General features: G+C 35.9%; 1 protein-coding gene and 1 long non-coding RNA gene across 3 annotated transcripts in view; one reads left to right on the top strand and one right to left on the bottom strand.

Annotated features, from left to right (window-relative positions):
* LOC137033835 (astrotactin-2-like) overlaps positions 1-23,266 on the bottom strand; it is a 460,374-nt gene that overhangs the window by 234,183 nt on the left and 202,925 nt on the right. The window contains exon 4 of the mRNA XM_067406219.1: positions 16,798-16,947. Coding sequence (XP_067262320.1) covers positions 16,798-16,947 — 150 coding nt within the window. The remainder of the gene's footprint in view (positions 1-16,797; positions 16,948-23,266) is intronic.
* On the top strand, positions 1,032-2,903 carry LOC137033837 (uncharacterized). 2 transcript variants are annotated; one of them, XR_010896882.1, is made up of 3 exons: positions 1,032-1,756; positions 2,142-2,236; positions 2,349-2,903. It is a non-coding gene; the product is annotated as an uncharacterized lncRNA (long non-coding RNA). The 2 variants fall into 2 exon arrangements; XR_010896881.1 differs by having other exon boundaries at positions 1,733-1,756; positions 2,142-2,214.

Genomic DNA, 23,266 nt, shown 5'->3' with positions numbered 1-23,266 from the left:
ATTGCGCTCGATAAAAGAGCTCAAAGACTTGTATAAGCAGTTAAAATGGCATGTTTGCTGTCATTTTTATCTCACGTTTGCTTTCGTTAACACTATTGGCTAGGTTTAGTGCAGGTGATACATTATTTTCAAACACGATGGAGCACCACTCATCGTTTCATTTCTGAACTGCCACGATACATACAGCAACTAATGTAATGAAACAATGCCAGATTCACATTTATCCGTTTAGGAGACAATTAAACGTGCTTTCAGAGAACATTTCACATCGAAAGTGTCACGAAATGTGCAAATGTCTTAAAATCTACAAGTGTGATCATTTGTGTGTGTGAGCATAAACACAATGAGGCTGTGAAATTGTAATTTCATCTAGAAAGGAAGCAGAACCACACACAGTGCCTATAAAGCAGCATCCTTTAAGATGAAATATCACTGCAGTCATGTGCTGTTCACATACAGCACGAGACGCTTATTAAATGTATTCATAAACCTAGTGCTTTGTCAACAACATAGATCTGTTCAATTCATATTTGATTGTGGGCCTATTTTTCACAGAATCTATTTACTGGCAGCAGAAAAAGAATAAAAATATGGCTGTGTGATACAGTATATTTCATTTGTCCCTTCACAGTGGCACTGAATTGCACCAGCCTTTCATCTAAATAATATATATACACTCTTAGAAGAGGTCGAACCTTTGGAGTTCAATAAAGAACTTTATAGTGCAAATATGAACTTCTAACTATCAAAAAGGTTCAAAGTTGAACTTACAGGTAAACTGGTTATTTGGAAGTTCTTTTTAGAACCTTTGTTGTGGTAACAGGGTTCATATTAGAACCTGTGTGTAGTTAAGGTTCATTTATGTACCTTTTCTAATATGATTGGATTCTATGGAGTGTACAGTCGATACAGTGTTTCATCTGTACCCCCCGACCTCCCCGCACATTTCTATAAATTGCATCTTAACATTGAAAGACACCATGTTTTTTTACCATTTTTAAAGCATAAACTAAGAAGACCAAGAATAAAAATTCAGTTTTACATTCATAAATGGACAAGAAGCTGTTCAATGTCAAATGGAGAGGTGACGTGAAATTCTTAGCCCTAAAAATAGACTGTGTTCAATATCTTCCGCTTAGACAAACGTATAAATATTCCCCAATTGAAAAGGACACTATGCAGTTTTGGAGCAAAAATCACGAGTAAGGTGTGATGCACAGGCAATTTATTTTGTGTTTTATCTCTCCTTCTGTTCCAACTTTATCTACTTTGTTATTAGCTCATGTTTTAGAAAACATTTCATAATTGTATTGTGTAAGGTTTCATCAGGAAGATTATTTTATCTTTATTTAGTTTATTATTATTATCATTAGGCTACTAGCCTACTACTACTACTACTACTACTACTATTGCTTTTACTACAACTGTTGTTAATCATTTATGTGCTGAGATTGCTTGTGCCTAAACGTTTTTACAAAATAAGAATACTGACAAATAACTAGCAATTCAAAAGTACATTATTTTCACTAAAAGTAAACGAGATTATTAATATTGTTTCGTTTTTAAGCATGAATGAGCAAATCCTTCAAAATGCTTTAAATGTTTTCATCTGGGCTTTAGTACGCAAAGCAATGCACTGAATCTCCACAAGTCTCTCTCGCGCAATGATGTCAGTGGTCACGTGGAAAAAACCGTTACAAATTTTGAAGCGGCAGCAGCGGGAGTGGGAATGAGCGGAACGACACAAAAATCTGAGGTAAGACAACATAACGTCTCAAATAAACTATTAACTTTTTGAAAAAGCTATGAAACACCTATTTAATGTCATAATAACTTTAAGGTGTGTGATAATGAATAAATGACGATGGGCCTAAGCAGACACGTCGTGTTAATGCGGCCACAATATTGTCAATTTAACGGCCTGGAGAAATAATTCCGGGTGTAACTTACCACTTACTACACCTTTTCCACATGTACTATTTCAAGATATTTTCCCGTTTTTTATCCTTACTGTGTGTGCGCGTGTTTGCTCGCGCGCCGAGAGAGAGAGAGAGAGAGAATTTAGTAAAAATGAAAAGTTTGTTTTTATTCATATTTTATAACGCATTGTTTTCTAAATTGCAACATTTCTCTGCATATAGAGGCAAGAATGAGCTCAGAGCTGATTCACTGGAAAATCCATGTGGCTGACTGGTTGATGGCAACAGTTTCCAGGTGATCATCCCTACATTTCAAGGTTTATCTCACAAAAATGCACACTCTGTTTAACTTCCCCATTGCAGCAAAACAGACATTTTCACAATTAAGCAGATATGACATTCTCCTAATGAATCCTGTTGTTTTAACAGACAATGGAATTGATGCGGACACTTGAATGAACCTAACTGAAAACTATGATACCTAAAATATTCCCTAAATTGAAGGATCAAGTTAAATTCATAAGATTAGAAGAAAACCTAAAGACTGAGATGCCTACCAAGACCACACACACCATTCATGTGTAAGTTTATTACATATACTCTTAAAGTTTAAAAAAAGTTTGTGGACACCTCTATTAATTATTATTAACATTTTTTAATTACTTAATAGGTTGTACTGAAGAATTCAGTGACTAGCATTTTCTCACATGTATGTATTTAGTTGACACTGTTATCCAAAACAACTTGCATTGCTTTAAACTTATATTGCATTCCCGTTTTGGAATGGGATGCCCATCAACTTGTATAGGTGTGATGGTTAGGTTTCCACATACTTTTAGCTAAACTATATTGCTATCGTTACAAATTACTGAGCTGTTAGTAGTACCATTATAACATGCACCTCTCTGCAGTTTTTTTGTTTCTGTAGGACTTGAGTTGGTATTTCACATGGATCAATCTCAACACAATGTACTGCTCAAACAGGGTGACCAGAAATTTATCAGCTACCCCACTAGCAATACAAAAAAACTTGAGGAGAGTGGAGATTTTTTTTTATTTATAAAATGTATTTATTACTCTCTTTTTTTTATCACAAAGCAAATGGAGTTAAAAAATAATCTGTTTGATCAGATGTGCACATATATATGTTAATTCCCACAGTGAAGTACAGGTAAGTGCATAATTTTAAAGAAAGATGGAGGGTAAAATTGCCTTTCTTTAATTTCAGGTAAAGCAAGCAAACAATACAACAAGGTTAGTTTAGCCCTGGTTACCAAAAACCAGTCTTAAGTGACAAGACTGGAAGAGTGTATGTAAGAACGTGTCAAAGAGCCCTGCAGTTTCATAAAGCCTTTGACAGTATTTTAAATAATATTATTTTTAAAGGAGTCATGGTGTCATGGACAGAAGGAGACAACAGAGGTAATACAGTTCACAAAGGTTTATTATTGCAGGTGGCAGAGATGGGGAGAATAAACAGGTTAGTAGATTGAATAATGACAGGTTGAATGAACTTAGCTGGATGATAACAGTCTCTTTGTATTTGTAGATGATGGTGAGCGGATTGGTCTGGACTGAAGACAAAGGACGATGAAGGTGAGGGATCTCAATTATGAGACGAACAGGTAAGGAGCCAGGTAAGTGACACATGGCATGAGATGCTTAAAAACTAATTCAAGAAAGATCACATTTGACTGGTATTGAAAAACTAAATGAAATTCGTAGCAGGTTTAGCAAAGTAAGGAAATGGGTTATTTTACCAAGGGTCCAAGGACTTGTGACACTAAAAATATGGCAAGTATTGTAGATGTAAGTTTGTCAAATGAAATAACACCTTTTCACTTACATAGCTAATACTGAAGGGCTTTTTGACATGTTCTTACATACACTCTTCCAGTCTTGTCTCTTATCTGTGCCCGGTTGCATAAAGCACCTTAAAGGGTTAGTTCAGCCAAAAATGAAAATGTCATTTATTACTTACCCTCATGCCGTTCTACACCTGTAAGACCTTCATTAATCTTCGAAATGCAAATTAAGATATTTTTGTTGAAATCCGATGGCTCAGTGAGGCCTTCATAGCCAGCAATGACATTTCCTCTCTCAAGATCCATTAATGTACTAAAAACATATTTAAATCAGTTCATGTGAGTACAGTGGTTCAATATTAATATTATAAAGCAACAAGATTATTTTTGGTGTGCCAAAAAAACGAAATAACAACTTATTTAGTGATGGCCGGAATTCAAAACACTTACTACAAGCCTGTGTAGTATTTTTGGCACAGAAATACAGTACTCCGTTGTAGGGGAAAACACCCTAGGAAGTAAAATTAGCTCAAATGAAATATTTATAGGGAATTATAAAGAGTTGTTTAGATTACGACCGAGCAACTGATTCGTCCAGCGTTCATTTGCTCGAGCCGTAATAAGCTCTTGTAACGGATATAAATATCCAACAATCGTGAAAACACTGATTAGAGCACGGTAACTTGATCACAGTTTAAGACATTAAATCATAAAGCACATAATACAAGACACTTTCCTTTTAAAATCTACAAGAGATTTTATTTATTCTAACACAAACTAATCTAACACAAAGGCACGCACATACACACACACACATTCATACGCGTTGCAGTAAGAAGGAAATGAGAGAGAAAGAGTTTTGAAAGAGAGAGAGAGAGAGAGTGATCTGATTAACCGAATTCCTATCAATGCATTTCAAGGAACAGAACGAACCATGAATCATTCATTTATGCACCAGCTCAGTTTTGGTCTGGAGGTACTTGCTTGCGTTGACTTAAAGGTGAATTTCCTCGTCGTGCAGAGAGGGGTTTCCCAAGTCGATGATTGGTCCAGATCAGGTCCGTGTGGAACAATGAAGGAAGTCTCTTTGTCGCTGGAGTTGAAGCGGCAAAAGTCGTTGGTTGAACTTTGCGGCGAAACGTAAGACACAAGACTTTCAGCGGTAAAGGAAAATTAAGTAAAGAAAAGAAAAGTGAGTGAAGGTTGGATGGCTTTAAATGAGCGGCTGGTCTGTTCTTCTTGTTACTCCATTGTTCTTGGTACTCTGGTCATGGTTTCTCTTACCAGAACTAACCAACTCCAGTTCGTTTACTAACCAACTTCTCCCCTTCACTATCTTGCAATATGATCATTTAAACTGAGTTGTTTGTCACACCTCTGAGGAGTCTTGGCCAATCAGACATTGACCCGTTTCAAGAGGGCCTTCCTCTGCCCCCAATAAAACATAAGTGTCACATCCCGGTCTGTCTCTGCTTTAGCAGAGTGCCAATTTAACATAATTGCTATTAAATGGAATACAATACATTTTAAAACAGATTTCATTCAAGTCAGAATATAGGAAAGGAGAAAGAATCAAATTAAGTCCAAATAAGGCATACTTCCAGTCATTCAGTCAAGAGTTAATGCATTTACACGAATTGTGAGTGTTCTTAAAGCCTAACTGTTTACAGGTAGTACTTGTGGACACATAATGCAAAATGTATGTAGTTAAAAGATGTTTGATAAGTCCGTTAAAATTGTTGGAACAATTTTGAAGCAGATTTATTTGTTCAACAGTCTCTTTGGCTCTCCTGTGAAGTAAGGAAACAAAAGGGTCTGGATTGTCTCTCTGTCTTCTCGGGTGACCCTTTGGTATGTCGCTTCTGCTATCAGGAAGCATGTGTCGTAAAAGTAATCAGCCTGGCTTTATCTGCAGACGGTCCGGAGCCGGAACCTCAATTCTGAATTAGAATTATGCTTTGAAAGAATCATCTAAATGATTCATTTGTCTGGTTCGTCCACAGTTCTTACAGCGTCATTCGTCCAACTCGTGTTTTGAAACTTTGGCCACGTTTAGCATGAGAATCCAATTCTTTAACAGTGTGAATAAGTCAGAATATAGCATTATACCCGTGTCGAATCATGATTCGGATTGCGTGTCAAACCACTAAACTGCTGAAATCATGTGACTTTGGCGCTCCGAACCGCTGATTCGACACACTCATCATCACTATTTACAGGGTATCCGATGGTCCTTAAAAAGTCTTAAATACATTTTTCCTAATAAAAGGCCTTAAAAAGTCTTAAAATGTCTTAAATTCAGATTCGATAGGTCTTAAATATTTTTCGTTGCATTACCGCAAAAATGTTTTGTTTTCTAATACGGTCCAGCGCCGCGCGGCGCCATCTGCAGGACAAAGGTCAGCAAAGATGTAGGAATATCTGATCAGAGCTGTACACGGATACACATTTTTAAATCTGCTGTGGCAAAGCTACTGCAAGTGATTTTCGGTGCTGGAAATCCATATATCCTTTGCGGAAACAAACTCGTCATGGAAAGCGCAGCTCATGGTTGCTTAGTAACGGCAGACGCCACCGCAGCGTCCGAGCGCTTTGGAAAGGAGAAAGCGGCGCCGACGCGTTTTCCATGCATTTTTAGATGCGACATATGAACGGTCCCTAAAAGAGTTCAAATGGTTCAACGCCCCAAATGCGAGTAGAATCAGCGCTGAAACGTGTTCGGTAACTTTTTATGAATGGTGGTGAGAATTTAATATATAATTTGCAACGGCTGTGATGTAGCCTAGTTATATAAATAATAGTCTGACGCGCTGCATGCTTGCTGTAGCAGTAGTGTTTTCATTTTCGATTAACTGTAAATGCTACTTTGTGACGTTTAAATTTGGATTTGGGAACGCAATATTAGTCATTAGAATCGTTTATAATTTTGTTGTTTACAAAGAGAAGTTTCAGTGTCACATGATTATTCAGAAATGCTGATTTTTATATTATATAATACTATACTATATTATATTATTTATATTATCAATGTTAAAACGCAGTTTTTGCTGCTTAATTTTTGTGGAAATCCAATTTAAACATTTGTGGTAAGATTTAAAAAATAGAAAAATTAATACTTTAATTCATCATACTTTAAAGTGATAAAGTGAGTTTTCCAAACCTTATGTTATACTTAGGGAAATGACAGTTAAGGGGCTTTATGCAACACATCGTTTTTAAAAGGATTACTTAAGGGAAATTCTTAGGGTTTATGATGTTTCACCTAAAGAAACCCTTAAGTAACACTTAAGGGTGTTGCAGAAAATAACCGTTAAGTTTAAGGGAAACATAAGGGCGATCTTATGGGAAAATTACACTTAAGGTGCTTTATGCAACCGGGCACTGGTATTTTGTAACAATGGCTGAATACACCTTGTTGAATTGTTCGCTTGTTAGAGACCTGGTAATATAGAGAACTGTTTTTACTCTCCAGCATTCTCTAAAATTATATGCACTTGCTTAATAATATATTTCTTTTGTTTTTGTAGATGGACAATCTGTCTTACCAAGATGTGTATCAAAAGAGGTCAAGGGCAGTTGGGGTAAGTGTCCCAGACAGAATCAACTTAAGTTTTTTAAGAATAGCAGACATGTTTTTGTGGGTAGATTTATTCAGGAGAAGATCATTAACGCATTGGGATCCACTTGGATAAAATGAAAACCAAATGCTTGGAGATCACCAAATCCTTTTAGAGGACTAAATGACACGGACAAAGAGTGAGAGGACAGACTATATGAAACATCACTCCACAAAGGAAATATTATCATGATATCCAGCCCTTAATGTCCCCTCAGTTGTGAGTAAAATTGTATTTCAAATTATGACTTAAAAGCAAATAATAATGGAAATTATGTATCATTTAATACGTTTATATTGAATACATACATATTATATTGAATATAACATTATTCTCTTCTTGTTTAGGAACCACGTACACCCAACCCTGTGCTGCATATACTGTAAATGGATGTGCCTTGGATGCAGTCTGTTTTAGAAATAATGATGCAAGGGGAGAAGGTCTGTGAAGTAGACGATATGACCAGGTCACCACAATGTACTTCATCTTCAACCTTGAATATGCTTCAAAGCAGAAACACTCTAACATTCTTTGAAAAATAAAAATGTCCTGTGTAATGTCCTGTTTAAACATTATCTTAAAAAGTATATATAAATTAAATGATTAAAAATAATATAAAAATTATAGATATTCAGCTACATTCTGTTAAAGGTTGATGGAAATTTATAGATAAATGAATGAAATGATTTATTTGATTATTTATTTATTTCAATGATAAAAAACAATATTCCTTTTTTCTGTCCATTGGTGCCTGTGCTCATTATATTTATGTATTAAACATTTTATAGACAATCATTGTGTTCTGTATTCAATGTTTTGAAATGGGATTAAGATATAGTTATATAAGTTATATATAAGACATATAGTTAATGTATAATTTATATTATATTTTAATAATTATTATGAATATATGTTATTGCTATCTAAAAGGAAAAGGTTCAAAATGGAACCTTAATGAGGCTTTAATGCACCTTTAAGTCAAGGTTCCAATTAGAACCTTTTTAAAAAGGTTCAAAAATGAACCTTTAAGGTTCCCCCACAGTTGCAATCGCCAGGAACCTTAAAAGGTTCATTTTTGAACCTTTTCTTCTTAGAGTGTACACTGTAAACCCTAATGCTCAAAATACTTAATTCGTTTGAGTAGGACAAACTTAAATTAAACAAATTAGTTCAGTTAAATTAACAGTTATAAGTATTTAAAACTTTCTTTTACTTTTGAGTTCACAGCACTGACATATTTCAAGTAAACTAAACTGTTTTAGTTGCAGCAGATTTCTAATTCCCAGCATGCTTTGCATCAGACTGTCTAAATGTTGAAATAAAGTGTTATTTTGTGTGTTTTTGCATAAGATTAACATAGGGAGACATAAGTTAGTGTTTAATGTTGTGTTATGTTGGGATTGACAGGGGGTTCTGTTATGTTAGTTTTGTAGGGTTACCATTCTGGTGAAGAGTAGACCATGTGGTTAGGTTGAGGATGGGCTGCAAAACTTTTAAGACCACATATACTGTATGTTGTTTGATTATATACATGCAAGTATATATTGACAGTCTCTTTGATAATTATAATAGCATGTGTTTTTTGCTAACTAACATTTAACCAAGATTTGAATGTGATGTTTATGTAAATTAACTATATGTACTTGAGTAGGGCGAGGCTGAGAACTGTGGGAGCGAAGGAATGCCAGTGATGTGATTGTTAATGAGAGACACCTGTGCACCACACTAGCATTGCTCCACTTCCATGGCTCTCGGCCCCGCCCCACTTGTCACAAAAAAATTAAGGTCTACTAACTTAAAAAAAATAAGTTAGTTAACTTAAATGTTTTGAGGTAATAAGTTTCCTCAAATGTTTTGAGTATTCTGAACTTATTGAGTTTTACAGTGTAGATATAAGCTCAGAACCAAACCCAGTGCTGTTTACTACCTATATAGGCTTTTCCTTCACACAAACCTTTCAAATAGTACTTATTTCAACTAAACATAACTATACTTTGTCTACTTTTTTGTACTTTGATATTTAACAAAATGAAAATTGCAGTAAGTATACTTGGCTTATACTGATAAGCATAAAATCTAAGCATATTTGCCTTGCACTTAATCTTTCGATTGAGATATACTTAAGAAAAGCATTTTAAGTGGCTTGTTGTTGTGTTTACTCTTTTGATACTGCAGCATGTGAATATATTACTACTACATTGATTTTTAGTATACTTGGAAATGTTCTTGAACTTTAAGTTTACTTAAAATAAACTTGAATTAGGCTATACTTCTTTTTTTTTGCAAGGGAAGACACGTTCTTGTCTTCCTGCAAAGATCATATCCAACCTGCTTCAGCGCAACTGAATTTCACACCAATATGATTTTCAAGTGATCCGGCTGTGTCTGAAATCGCCCCTATTCCCTTAAACAGGGCACAATTTGAGGGGACAGCTGTTTGTAGCGGTGTCCGAAACAATAGTGGACGTTATCAAGTGTACACATTAAACTCAAATAACATCAGAATATGCACTGCCAACTGTCCTATTCCTCTCTTCAGCCTGTGACAAAGGCCGTGAATAATTAGTGTCAGGAGCATGAGTGCTCGTGTCAGACCTCTCGGCTTTGGACACAGATGGTGTTCTCCCCTGCAGTGGCACGGGTCACGTTAGCATAGCTAATCACTGTCAGAGAGACACTTCATATCTGCACCTGCCAGCACACTTACCATACTGACACCAGCCGAGAATACGCTCGCTGTCTTGTCATGTTTGGGAAAATTATTCTGATTGAATGGCGTTAAAGTAATTGATTGACTCCGAGGGCACACAAATGGAAACCTCACGCTGAGCTTAATCAAGCTTATTGAGAGGAGCAAACTGAAGAGTTGACTATATTTTAAGGTATAGATGTTGATACTGAAATCATTTTCCGACCCTTGTGTCATTCCTCTTTGGTCCATAACACTTGTGTGTTATACTAAAATAGCTTTGTGTGTGAAAGGATCATTTACGATCTTCCCATCAAAAAGAGGTACACTTAATTGTACTTAATGTACTCCTTCAGTGTACTTAAAACCTTGCAGATAATATCAGATGAATTAAGTGTACTGAAAGAGAGTTGACTTGAGTTTCTTAACACACTTAAGTAGACTTTTAAATGTCAAATTAAAGGTTTACTTCAAAGTGCATTTTAAATAATTGTTTTTATAATATTTTATCATGTTTAAAAATACACCTGATTTCTACAATATGACAAATTAAAAATTTGACATACAAGTTTAAAAAAAAACAACATTGAAGTATATTTCAAATTACCATAAATGCTCGTCAGTGTAGTACACTTTAAACATATTTCAAAGATAATAGAAGTAATTATGAAATTATGTATAAAGATGTACATAATGTAGTGGGTCAAAAATGTTTGCATGTAAACCATAAAAAAATTTCATTCAATTGCAATTAACATGCAATTAACTGTCTAAAAAAAAATGCATTTAGATACACACTTAAGCATATCCTTTAAAGTATATTATTTCGGTAATAGGTAGGCCTACTCTTTATAAAAGTATGTTACTTACTTTTCACAAGATCAAACTTGTTTATTTGTTTGTTTGTTAATTGCATGTTTATGATGCTCTTTTATCAGTTGTTTTGGAACAAAACGAGCATGAGAACATTGAAATATTCCTATAAACCGTTTGCACAAGCCTCCAGAACCTCTAAACCAAGCAAATGTGTTTGGCATCTCTGACCTGGCACAAAACTGGCATAAGCAGCTCCCCTCCCTCAACCTTTCCGAGTCTTAATCTACTTAAGAGACCAACCCTGCGTGTAAATCCATGCAAATGTGCAGTGGGAATTGTGTGGAAAGCAAAATCACCAGCCATGAGAGAAAAAGAGAATTTCTCCACACAAAATGCAGCGTCAGGCACAGAGGTATTACCGTATCATTCTGACCCCCATCTCGTGTAATATTTGACCGTGCATTTGATTCATTTGGTTCCTTTTTATTTCTGGAATGGCCTAATCTACTCGTAGCGGCCCGATGAACTCTTACTTCCTCTCGGTTTAATTGAGTTCCATTATCTTGTTTGTTATCCTCAGTGGATGCAGAGGGAAAAGAGTTTTGAGCTGAAGGCACTTTTTTTCTTTTTTTTTTGTGGGCAGTAATTAAAGGTCGTGGAAAAAGATTTCATTTCGAGGAGCCCGAGAAACTGAGCCGGTGTGGTGAGGAGTTAAAAAACCAAGGCTAATATGGATTCTTTTCACGCTTCTGTATTCCAGCGCTGTGACCCGGCAGACTACACACTCGCTCGGTTTAATTTCAGGGTGGAGACTCGCGCTGGTAAATTGAGGCTAATGGAATAGGATGTTTTTAAGCTCTGACCTGATTGGGCGTCAGTGGCGTGTTGTGAATTTATGAAATTATGAGGCTCTTCCGTGCTTTTTTTATTTTACTATTATTATTTTTTTTAGATCAATGCATATTTATGCTGTATTTTGATTTGATGTTAACACAGTGTTCATGGTGGGACACTGTTATATGAAATGGTCATTATTACATATTACGTAATTACATAATTGCATATAAAGATGTACTTAAGTCCTACTTCAAGTGGGTTAAAACACAAAAGCTCAGATGACTGCATTTACTACAAATGTAAACTATAATATATTTCCATTTAATTGCAATTGTTATGCAATTAAGCATTCAGTTCACACTTCAAATATATTAATTTATTTCAATAATAAGTAGGCATACACTATTTAAAATGTACTTCTTTTTCACTTAAATCTGTCAGCATATGCTTCATAAGCAATACTTTGTGGTTTAATGATGATCTTTTAACAACATTTACATTATACTATCAAAAAGAACCAATACTAAAATATCTGTTTAGTTTAGGGTCCAATTCTCACTATTAACATGTTGTTTATTAGCTTGCATAATGGCTGTTTATTAGTACTTATAAAGCACATATTAATACCTTAACATCCCTTAATCCTAAACTTAACAACTACCTTACAAACTATTAATAAGCAGTAATTAGGAGTTTATTGAAGCAAACATAATAGTTGTTAATAGTTAGTTAATAGATGAGAACTGGACCCTAATCTAAAGTTTTACTATATATTTATATTAAAATGCTATTTGTTAAAACAAAAGCTAGTTAAAAACCATGTTTTGTTTTCTACTTTTCTGACCAGATACTCTGTAAATACAGTTCATTCACAGATCAAGCTCATTTTGGTTTTAACATGTGGTTTACTTTGTTATTAGTTTGTCCATTTCCACTAGTTTGAATCACTGATTTTCCGGCTGTTGTGAGGGTAATGAGGCAGTCCCAGTGTGATGGAGGCCTCCTCTCGTGTGACTTTTCACCTGTGTTTCAGTCTGTATTTCCTCATTCTCATTCACAGCACACACAATGAGAGGCAAAAGAGACTCTGCTGATCTCATGAATAATTGCAGCCACAGTTATAATACATTATAATATTTATCTATTCAGCTGTTACACCTTTAAAAAGTATAATGCATTAAAACACATGACAAACAACCAATTTCAAATGTAATGCCAATATAATAATTTAACTTTGGTTTACAATTATTTATGAAAATATATAATGGTATATTAAAAAATACCTTTATACAACAATTTGTTCTGGTTCTCAGATCTGGTTGGCTGAGAGGTCTTTCCAGCCATGTGTTATTCTACAACTATCGCCATATTATTTTTATATATACTACTACTGTTTTTTGTAACGGAATATAGTTTTAAAAGTTTTTTAGGCGTGAATATAGTTGTTTAGAACTCAGATATGCAATTATTATGTAAACATAGCGCCTATTTGAAAATTTGGTTTGAAGTTTTCGAGGATGTGAGCCCCAGGGCGTCAGCGGTCATTCAGAGCTCATGTACCCGCAGAGAACAGCTTCATTTCTGCCGGTCTTTGGGGTATTTGCCGCTGGTTCTTATGAAGATAGTGTTTAAACATGAGGTATAATTCATTTTGGGTATATCAAACGGGCAATCTTTGGTCTTATTATAGATTTGGCTATATTAAGATTCATAACTTTATATTTACATTGAAATTAAATCCTGTACTAACTAGAGCACTACCGTTGTACGTTTGACTGAACTGTTCGCTTGAGTTTATTTCCTTTTTTACTTCTTATACTGTTATAATGGATATTTTTGTTCATTTAAATATTACTGTTCAATAAATAATATTTTATATAAATAACATGCTGTATTTTTTGGTATTCAGAAAGAGTCTGTTAGTGATTTCGACTTCAGTGAAAGTAACATTAGATGGCGGCAAAGACCGTCTAAGAGTGAGTCAGTCAGTAAAAAAGACTTTTATATTGAAATGGACTGAAACAAGGAAACAAGGACATTGTTTTTACTTTAAACAACATCTTATGAGACGCAACTGACAAATGCATTGACTAGCGCTGTCATGGGAAATCCTCTTAAATGTTAAAAGGACAAAGATATCGCTTTCCTCAGCGGACATTCAAACTGATTTTGTGATTATGAATATAAGATTGACCTGAAGAATATCAGCTAGATTCAGGCGATCTCTCTCTCCTATAATACTCATATTACAAAGCCTGATGATCATATTTGAACATGAATTGTCTGATGTACTGTATGGATAATCAAGTAAACCATCTTGAAATATTACTAACAATCTAGAAATTATTCTTACATTTACTTTATAAAAAAAGATTTGACAGCAAAAAGACTGAAGGTGGATGTTTGTACAACTATACTAAAAGACTTTTACTTGCTAAGACTTTTATAGCAGGCTTTATAGTTAAAATTATGGTTTTGCCTTATTTTGTATTGTGAATCCTCAGAGAAAGTGGCAAAGTTGAGAAATGACAAATGGCAAGTGGGGCTTTATGGACATGTACACACAGCGGAGATCACTTGTCAAGTGGGCATTTGGGACAAGGCCTCAAATTCTTCTAAGAATGATCTGAGCTGCTGTCCACGTTTATTTTATAGCTGTTGCTGTTGCCAACAATGGAGAGCTGCAATCATGAGGTATTTTTGTAGGCCAACCTGTAACGCATCACTCTGGTTTCCTCAACTAAAACCCAATAGGATTTTTCCATTGGAATTATTACAAAGAAATAAAAATAAGCTCTGCAACCAACAAAAGTTTGATTTGTTCATCATGATAATCATTGCAAATGAACATAATGTAAATATAATCACCAGAAGTAAAAAGCTAAAGTTAGGCCGTCTACAAGTTGAAAAGTTTGGGATAGAATACACACCCAATTCCAAAAAAGTTGGGACACTGTACAAATTGTGAATAAAAACAGAATGCAATGATGTGGAAGTTTCAAATTTCAATATTTTATTCAGAATACAACATAGATGACATATCAAATGTTTAAACTGAGAAAATGTATCATTTTAAGGGAAAAAAATAAGTTAATGTTAAATTTCATGGCATCAACACATCTCAAAAAAGTTGGGACAAGGCCATGTTTCCCACTGTGTGGCATCCCCTCTTTTTTTTTCTAACAGTCTGCAAACGTCTGGGGACTGAGGAGACAAGTTGCTCAAGTTTAGGAATAGGAATGTTGTCCCATTCTTGTCTAATACAGGCTTCTAGTTGCTCAACTGTCTTAGGTCTTCTTTGTCGCATCTTCCTCTTTATGATACGCCAAATGTTTTCTATGGGTGAAAGATCTGGACTGCAGGCTGGCCATTTCAGTACCCGGATCCTTCTTCTACGCAGCCATGATGTTGTAATTGATGCAGTATGTGGTCTGTCATTGTCATGTTGGCAAATGCAAGGTCTTCCCAGAAAGAGACGACGTCTGGATGGGAGCATATGTTGTTCTAGAACTTGGATATACCTTTCAGCATTGATGGTGCCTTTCCAGATGTGTAAGCTGCCCATGCCACACGCACTCATGCAACCCCATACCATCAGAGATGCAGCTTCTGAACTGAGCGCTGATAACAACTTGGGTTGTCCTTGTCCTCTTTAGTCCGGATGACATGGCGTCCCAGTTTTCCAAAAAGAACTTCAAATTTTGATTCATCTGACCACAGAACAGTTTTCCACTTTGCCACGGTCCATTTTAAATGAGCCTTGGCCCAGAGAAAACGCCTGCGCTTCTGGATCATGTTTAGATATGGCTTCTTTTTTGACCTATAGAGTTTTAGCCGGCAACGGCAAATGACACGGTGGATTGTGTTCACCGACAATGTTTTCTGGAAGTATTCCTGAGCCCATGTTGTGATTTCCATTACAGTAGCATTCCTGCATGTGATGCAGTGCCGTCTAAGGGCCCGAAGATCACGGGCATCCAGTATGGTTTTCCGGCCTTGACCCTTTCGCACAGAGATTGTTCCAGATTCTCTGAATCTTTGGATGATATTATGCACTGTAGATGATGATAACTTCAAACTCTTTGCAGTTTTTCTCTGAGAAACTCCTTTCTGATATTGCTCCACTATTTTTGGCCGCAGCATTGGGGGAATTGGTGATCCTCTGCCCATCTTGACTTCTGAGAGACACTGCCACTCTGAGAGGCTCTTTTTATACCCAATCATGTTGCCAATTGACCTAATAAGTTGCAAATTGGTCCTCCAGCTGTTCCTTATATGTACATTTAACTTTTCCGGCCTCTTATTGCTACCTGTCCCAACTTTTTTGGAATGTGTAGCTCTCATGAAATCCAAAATGAGCCAATATTTGGCATGACATTTTAAAATGTCTCACTTTCAACATTTGATATGTTATCTATATTCTATTGTGAATAAAATATAAGTTTATGAGATTTGTAAATTATTGCATTCCTTTTTTATTCACAATTTGTACAGTGTCCCAACTTTTTTGGAATCGGGTTTGTAGTTTGCAAAAAATAGAGGCTGTGAAAATGACTAGTGAGTAGATGAGTTTTCCTGTTTGGCATGATGACGTTAAATGTCCTCGACAACCTCTGTAGTCCCATTTATACTTTGCAGAATCCACATTTTTCAAAACAAGTAAAAGCTTTTAAAATCACAAGGGGGTATTAGTGGTATATTTTGTGTCATAGAATAAATTGTGAAAATATCTGGACCTCATTTCAGGCATTTAACCAAAAACCCACTAACTTCAGGATGATGGAAGGATTAATTCCTGCAGAACTATGTCTATGCAATGACCCCTTTCAAGCCCCAGAAAGGTAGTACAGTAGTACAGGTAGTTCAGTAAAGTAATCCATGTGACTCCAGTGGTTTAACCTCACTGTTAGGAAGTGACGCTAGTGCTTTGTTTCTGCAAAAACAACATAATTCACCCCTTTATTTACCACATATTAATCTCCAACACACGAGGGACAACCCCATCCTTCCCTTCCTAGTGCATTAGGTTTTGAAACAGATGTAACAGTGATACGTCAATGAAACATATGTGACAAATCTATTAGGTCATGAGCTTATGTCAATGCATTGCAAACCTCTGGTGTGAGTTTGTCCTCTCTTCCGGCCAGTGGAGGAGCTGTGCGTAACGTTCTGGAAGTGTGTTATCTCCATAGTGGTGTTTGTCCGGAAACTCTCTTTAAACCTCTGCATCAGGGCCTCTACGCTCTCTTGATCGGGATCCAGAGCTGAAACAAACACACACACACACACAAACCTGTGAGACACAGGAAGACACACACCTCAGCTGAAAGGCGTTAGAGGGCAGCGCATGATTTACTACATGCTGAAAATGCTGAAGTCATGGTTATCTATTCCTGTGTTAAAAAAAAAGAAAAAAAAAAGATAAATGAGCGTAAAGGTTGTGAGATGATTTACTTAGTAAACGGTTTGTCCTTTTAAAAGAGAAATGAGGGCATATGAGTTATGCACAGAACTTCATTTATCCTGTTTTAAACACGCTCTCCTTTCCTGTCCACTGTCTTATCTCTCCACATCACCTCTTTGCTCTTATCATGAAAAGGCACGCTTTGATGCGTGCATTTTGGAAAATAGGATTTAAAAATGTGGATTCAGAGAAAGTGCAGGCCGTAAGGGAAGAATGATTCCTCTTCAGCAGATTGTAAAAGTAAAAAAGACCTTTTCTTCACGGCATGAGAGTAGTCGTGGTGTGCCACAATCCTGCCGAGATGGTTTCCTACTGTAGAGTCAGAGATCCACAGAAACAATCCTTGAAAAATGTCTAAAACGCCCAAAATAAACTTGGCAGTGAATTAATATAGTATGTTGACCCTTTTAATTTCAAACCCAAGGCCACACTGAGATGGTATAACAGCTTCCACTCCTGGAAAAGCTTCCAGTGAATGCTGGAACATGGATGAAGGGATCTGCTCCCATTCAGACACAATAGTGTCAATGAGGCTTCAATCAAGCATATCTTGCAGTCAGATTTCCAATTGATCCGGAAGATGTTCACTACACTTCAGGCCAGTCAAGGTCTTCCACACCAGATAAGCCATTTTCATGGTGGAATTAAGTTTTTTTTTGCACTTTCTTAGATACAACTAGCTGAATGTTAGAACGATTTTTGACATAATTTAGGACTTAAGTACAACTTAAATTAACTTTAATACATTATTTTTAATTAATTCTATTGTCTTTGAAATATGGTTAAAGTGAACTGCCGAATGTACTGACAAACATTTATGGTAAACTGAAATATTCTTTGAATGTACTTTCTATTAAAACTTGTCTGTCATTTAAAACTAATTGTAATTGGACATTTGTAATAAAGTTGCAATTTAATACATTTAAAAATGTAATATCACACTAAAGTTAAATTTATAATCCAGTACTTTGCATGTTTTACTTAAGTTGATTCATCAAAATAAGTGTACTTCTTTAAATATTATTAAAACTCAATTTAATTTCAGTGTAGGTGTCCACATACTCTTGGACATAAACCTTTATTTTGAATTATTTCAAGTTCAGGGAGTCACGCTATCAAAGTCATACTATAACGCTTACAATTCGACTAGAACCATCTGATGTTACAAGCCAAATGGAGATTAACTTTATTGACTTGCCAAAAACAAAAAAATCCACGCAGATGGAGCGCATCCGGCCACCTCCACATGTGTGTATTGTAGTTCATGCAGGTTCACTGCATGATTTGAGTAAACATCTTTGGCCCCCCGTTTGGAAATCAACAGCACTTCCAAACAGGGGGCCAAGGAAAGATGGACAGGGTGGTGTGATGCCCACAACGCTGCAATGTTTGTATTGTGTTTCCAACTGGCAGCAAATCAGAATGCCTCAGGGGACGCCGCTGACCCATCTGAACATGTTCTGGCCCATTTGCACCACAGCAGAGGCATAATATATAAAAATAAACTTCCTCTTATTGTCTGCTCCAAGAGTGGGAGGAGGTGAAACAGAGAGATGGAGTGGGATGAGATGCCTCAAAAAGTCGCAAACAATTTATCTCCCACCTCCATTACAAAGACCCAACGCTACTCCCTACGGCCGGTGCTGCATCACAACTTCAATTAACTTGAGATATGTAGAGGGCCGCTCTCTCTGCAGAGGCATAATGGCTCTGGACAGGGGCGATTTCCTTCCCGTACCGTGTGGCTTTATGTTGAAGGCCCCCTGATGGAGAAGTTCGCAGATGGATGAGGCTGTGGTCCCTGTAGTGAGCGACTGGTTATTTATTCAGCTGGGTTTCACTGGTGTGTGCCATTCTGTCTAATTAGCAGCTGCTTGTTTAATGTAAGTGTCACACTCCTGTGTGGATACTGTTCACAAGACAAAAGATCAGTGTGGGAAACAATCTTATCACTGAATATATAAGATTAGTCATCTAGAGTTTTTCTTTTGTATGAGTGTGGAACCAGCCAGCCAAAGATAAAGGTGAGTGTCTACAACTATAAAGTTGCAGTCACATTTAACGTTGTTTGGTGGATTTGCAAAGACGAAATCAATTCATTAAAAAAGGAATCAATGCAATCAGGAATTTTAGTGCAGGTTCACACACAACAGGTTGAGGTTGATCATGCAAAAATGTATATCCAACTTTATTCGCATGCATTCATTCAATGCACTCAGATATACTGTATATATAGCAAATTTCAATTGTCAGATATCTTTTTTTTTTTCAAAACATAACTATATTATTGCCCAGCTCTTTATTAGGGCCCAAGCCCTGAAAGGGCGAGTGCCCATTGTTTTCCTTAGGGTTTTTTTGTTTGTTTGTTTGTTTGTTTGTTTGTTTTTTCAGCTTTTTGGGCACTTTTGGTTCACTTAAAATGCTCAAAAACTGCATCACCAACTGGCAACAGGAAGTGTGTCACTTTCAAAATGCTTTGATAACAGCCTTTTAATTTGCACCCAATTCACTTCAAACCATCAGAATAATGTAAAGACATGGTAGATGTAGACCTGTAAAAAGATTATTGATGGCTTAAATACTGTTGCCATGGCGACATATTAAACTTTTATAATATTCTTGGGTGTTTTTGAGAGTCTTAGCATGCTTCAAATTGCATGAAACTCAACATGCACATCAAAGCTGTCAGCCAGTAGACATGGGCAAAGCCTTAGAAATGGGTAGGGAGGAGGGGCTCTATAGCGCCACCTTATGACAAAAGTTGTGAAGTTAGTCTTACCTACAGTCACCAAACTCAGTAAATATATCATTCTCATTAAGCCGGACAACTTTCTAATTTAAAGCCATTAGCTCTGACCAACAGGAAGTCAGATATTTTGGTTTGAATGTGGATTTTTTTTTAATAATCAGGCTCTGAGATTTTAAGTACTCCTCGTAGGAGATTCATGCATTCATCGCCACCAAACTTGGTCAACATGAAACAAAGACACTGATGTTAAATGGCAAACAATTATAGGATATCTAGAACAGTGTTGCATTGGTGAGGAATTAAATTAATGACAAAAAAAAAAAAGGAAGTGTCTTATATTGTGTAAAATATTTGTTTGATTTAAATGAAATTAAGTTTGTATGTTGCCGGCTATGCACAGATTTCCTTAAGCCACCAGGTTGGCGGTGGTGCCTTGGCTTGGGCCCGTTATCACTGCTTGCAGCTATATTATAAAGTTGGATGTGGGAAGCACAGTTGGTGCTCCAAAAACAGAAGTTACAATGGAAGTGAGACTGAAAATGCTGGTAAAAAAATCTGGGTACCAGATTAACGTCGTGAACAGGAGAGGGAAGCCAGAAGAACTGCTTAATCAGTCTATCAAAACCTTCTTTAACAACACAGGTTAGTGCACTGCAGGGACCGTGCCCTGATCTTTTCGCTGCTCGATTTAATTTAGCAGGAATAGGACACCTAATAAGAGCTGCAGAGATTTTTGCACTATTATGTATTTTGCATAACATACAGAAAAATGGATATCCCTGTCACAAGGAGGATTACAGACCTGCCGGCTGTTGATCTGATATGTTTAAGATAACAAAACTGTCTCTGCTCTTGATGGATACATTTATTAGCTTTATTTAATCAAATAGTAGCACATTATCTTCACCAATAATGAAGACAATGAGAAATTTAAGTGGTTTTATCTGACATTTGACTGCATTCTTTTTAATTCAATTTGAACGTGCTCTGTCAGTGTCAATACTGCTGAACTCTAATTTGACTAATCTCTCACAGAGGCCTACAACACTACTGCAGAAATGCTCATTTGTATGTATTTGGCAGTCCAAAATAGGGTAACATCCTCTTTTCATTGAGTTTGGCAAAGACCATGTCTACAGCAGAAGTTCCAGAGGCTCATGAAGTTAGCACGATTTGTGTTGATGCTCTTTGGAGATTTAGGCTGTGAATTACAGATTAAGTTCAACAATCAGGCTCCAGAAGTAAACATCCCATACATTTTCACCATAGAGCAACAGATATTTTAACCAAAAAACCTTTCATATACACCATTCATAAGCTCCAAAATTATAAGCACTGATCTATTCACTGAACTATTCAGAATTATTCTGATTTCAAGAGACCCATCGTTACCATAGAAATGCAAATTGCGGCAAATCAGTGGCTGCACATTCCCATGAAGCACTGCAAATGACATAAGCGGTCTCCTTACACTGTCAAACTACTTCTGTATTTATGCAATACTACATGATCAAACATACTTGGTCATGCCACCCAAAACTAATTCTATTGTACATTTTATTACCACTCTATGCAGTGAAGTCCAAGGTTTTGTAATAACCATTTTGTAGAAAAGTACTGATTGATGCTCCTGAAAAAACTCGGAAAGATATGATGAACTGTTTTTTTTTTAAATACGACTCCACATTTATATAATTTATAGTCTGTATAAGTGTATGAATCATTTTTTTTTCCCATCGTCTAGAGTTAAGAAAGCAAACAGATATTGTAATGTCAAATTGTAGAATTGCATTTCTTAAAAATCACAATACATATCAATTTGGCACCCAAGTATGGTGATAGTATCGATCCGGGGGATAAGTGTATCGCCCCATCCATACAAAATACGCCATGCCATTTGCAGCGCATCATGGGATTATGAGTTCATTCATTCATGCACCTTTTTCTGATTATCATAAACACAAACTTGTCACTCAGAAATTGCTAGTAAATTTTCACAAATTACAGTACAACAAAATGACAAATAACACACTGAATTAACGGTGAACATTTGAAGTAAAAAAAACACTTTAAAACAATAGTCCAGCTTTGATAACAGCCATTTAATTTGCACCCAATTCACTTCAAACCATCAGAATAATATAAAGACATGTTAGATGTAGACCTGTGAAAAGATTCTTGATATCTTAAATAATGTTGCCATGGCGACATATTAAACTTTTATAATATTCTTGGGTGTTTTTGAGACTCTTAGCATGCTTCAAATTGCATGAAACTCAACATTCACATCAAAGCTGTCAGCCAGTAGACATGGGCAAAGCCAGATCACTAATTATTGATGGATTTTACGATCATTTTCAGAGTACAAAAAAATGCTCATGTCCCAGAGACATTAATTGTGTGATTAGTAAATAATTGGTCATTATTTATAATTTGTCACAGTTAGTTCTTCTCTAGTGAAAAATACATTTATCAAAATGTATTTGAAATACATTTATGTTACGCCAAGTATACTACAAATACATATTTATGTATACCTAATATAAATACCCTGCAATTGTATTTTTTGAAATACTAAATTGGTATACTTGAAAACTCTGCTAAATTTCAACAACTAACTTATAATTTTAATACACTTTAATTGTGCAGAAGTAGTGCTGAGGTCCAACCAAAGTAAATAAAGTTTCATTATAAAATGTATACCAGTAAGTTTCAAGCGGTATTTCATATGTTAATAGATTTGTAGTATACTTAGTATGAAATTAATGCATTTTAAATACATTTTTGGTTTTCACTAGGGTTAATGAGGTTAATCTCATTCAGTAATTATTGATTACTGCTATTCTAACTGATTAGTTAATCCTGTTTCCATATTAGTAATTATTAATGTAATATTACTTATTTGTCCTGCATAGTTACCTATTGACAACAGAACATTATTCTAAAGTGTTACCAAAATACTTTATTTTAGGGTTCAATTCTCACGTTTAACTAGTTGCTTATTAGCTTGCATAATACTAGTATACTGGTTGTTTATCAGTACTTATAAAGCATTTATTAATGCCTTATTCTGCATGACTTTATTCTACATCCCTTAATTCTACCCAATACCTAAATTTGAATGCTACAAAAATTAAGTTAATTGAGGGAAAAGTTGTAGTTAATATACATGTTTGTTCCCTATACTGAATTGGTACCAATACTTTTAGAACCAAAGCATTGAAAAAGTGGACGGTCACTGTCACGGTCCACACTAGAAGACAGAGAGCGAAAGGTCGTGAAGGCGCCGTAATGCTCAGTATCCCCTGTAGTGTCTTTGACTGTGCTCAAGGCTGATCCAGCCGCAGCTAACCAAACAAATGGAGGCTGA

This window comes from Chanodichthys erythropterus, chromosome 13 (assembly GCF_024489055.1).
Source record: "Chanodichthys erythropterus isolate Z2021 chromosome 13, ASM2448905v1, whole genome shotgun sequence".
In the NCBI taxonomy this organism is placed as follows: Eukaryota; Metazoa; Chordata; class Actinopteri; order Cypriniformes; family Xenocyprididae; genus Chanodichthys; species Chanodichthys erythropterus.
Note: the sequence above shows the minus strand (reverse complement) of the source record. Positions and strands in the feature narration are given on the sequence as shown.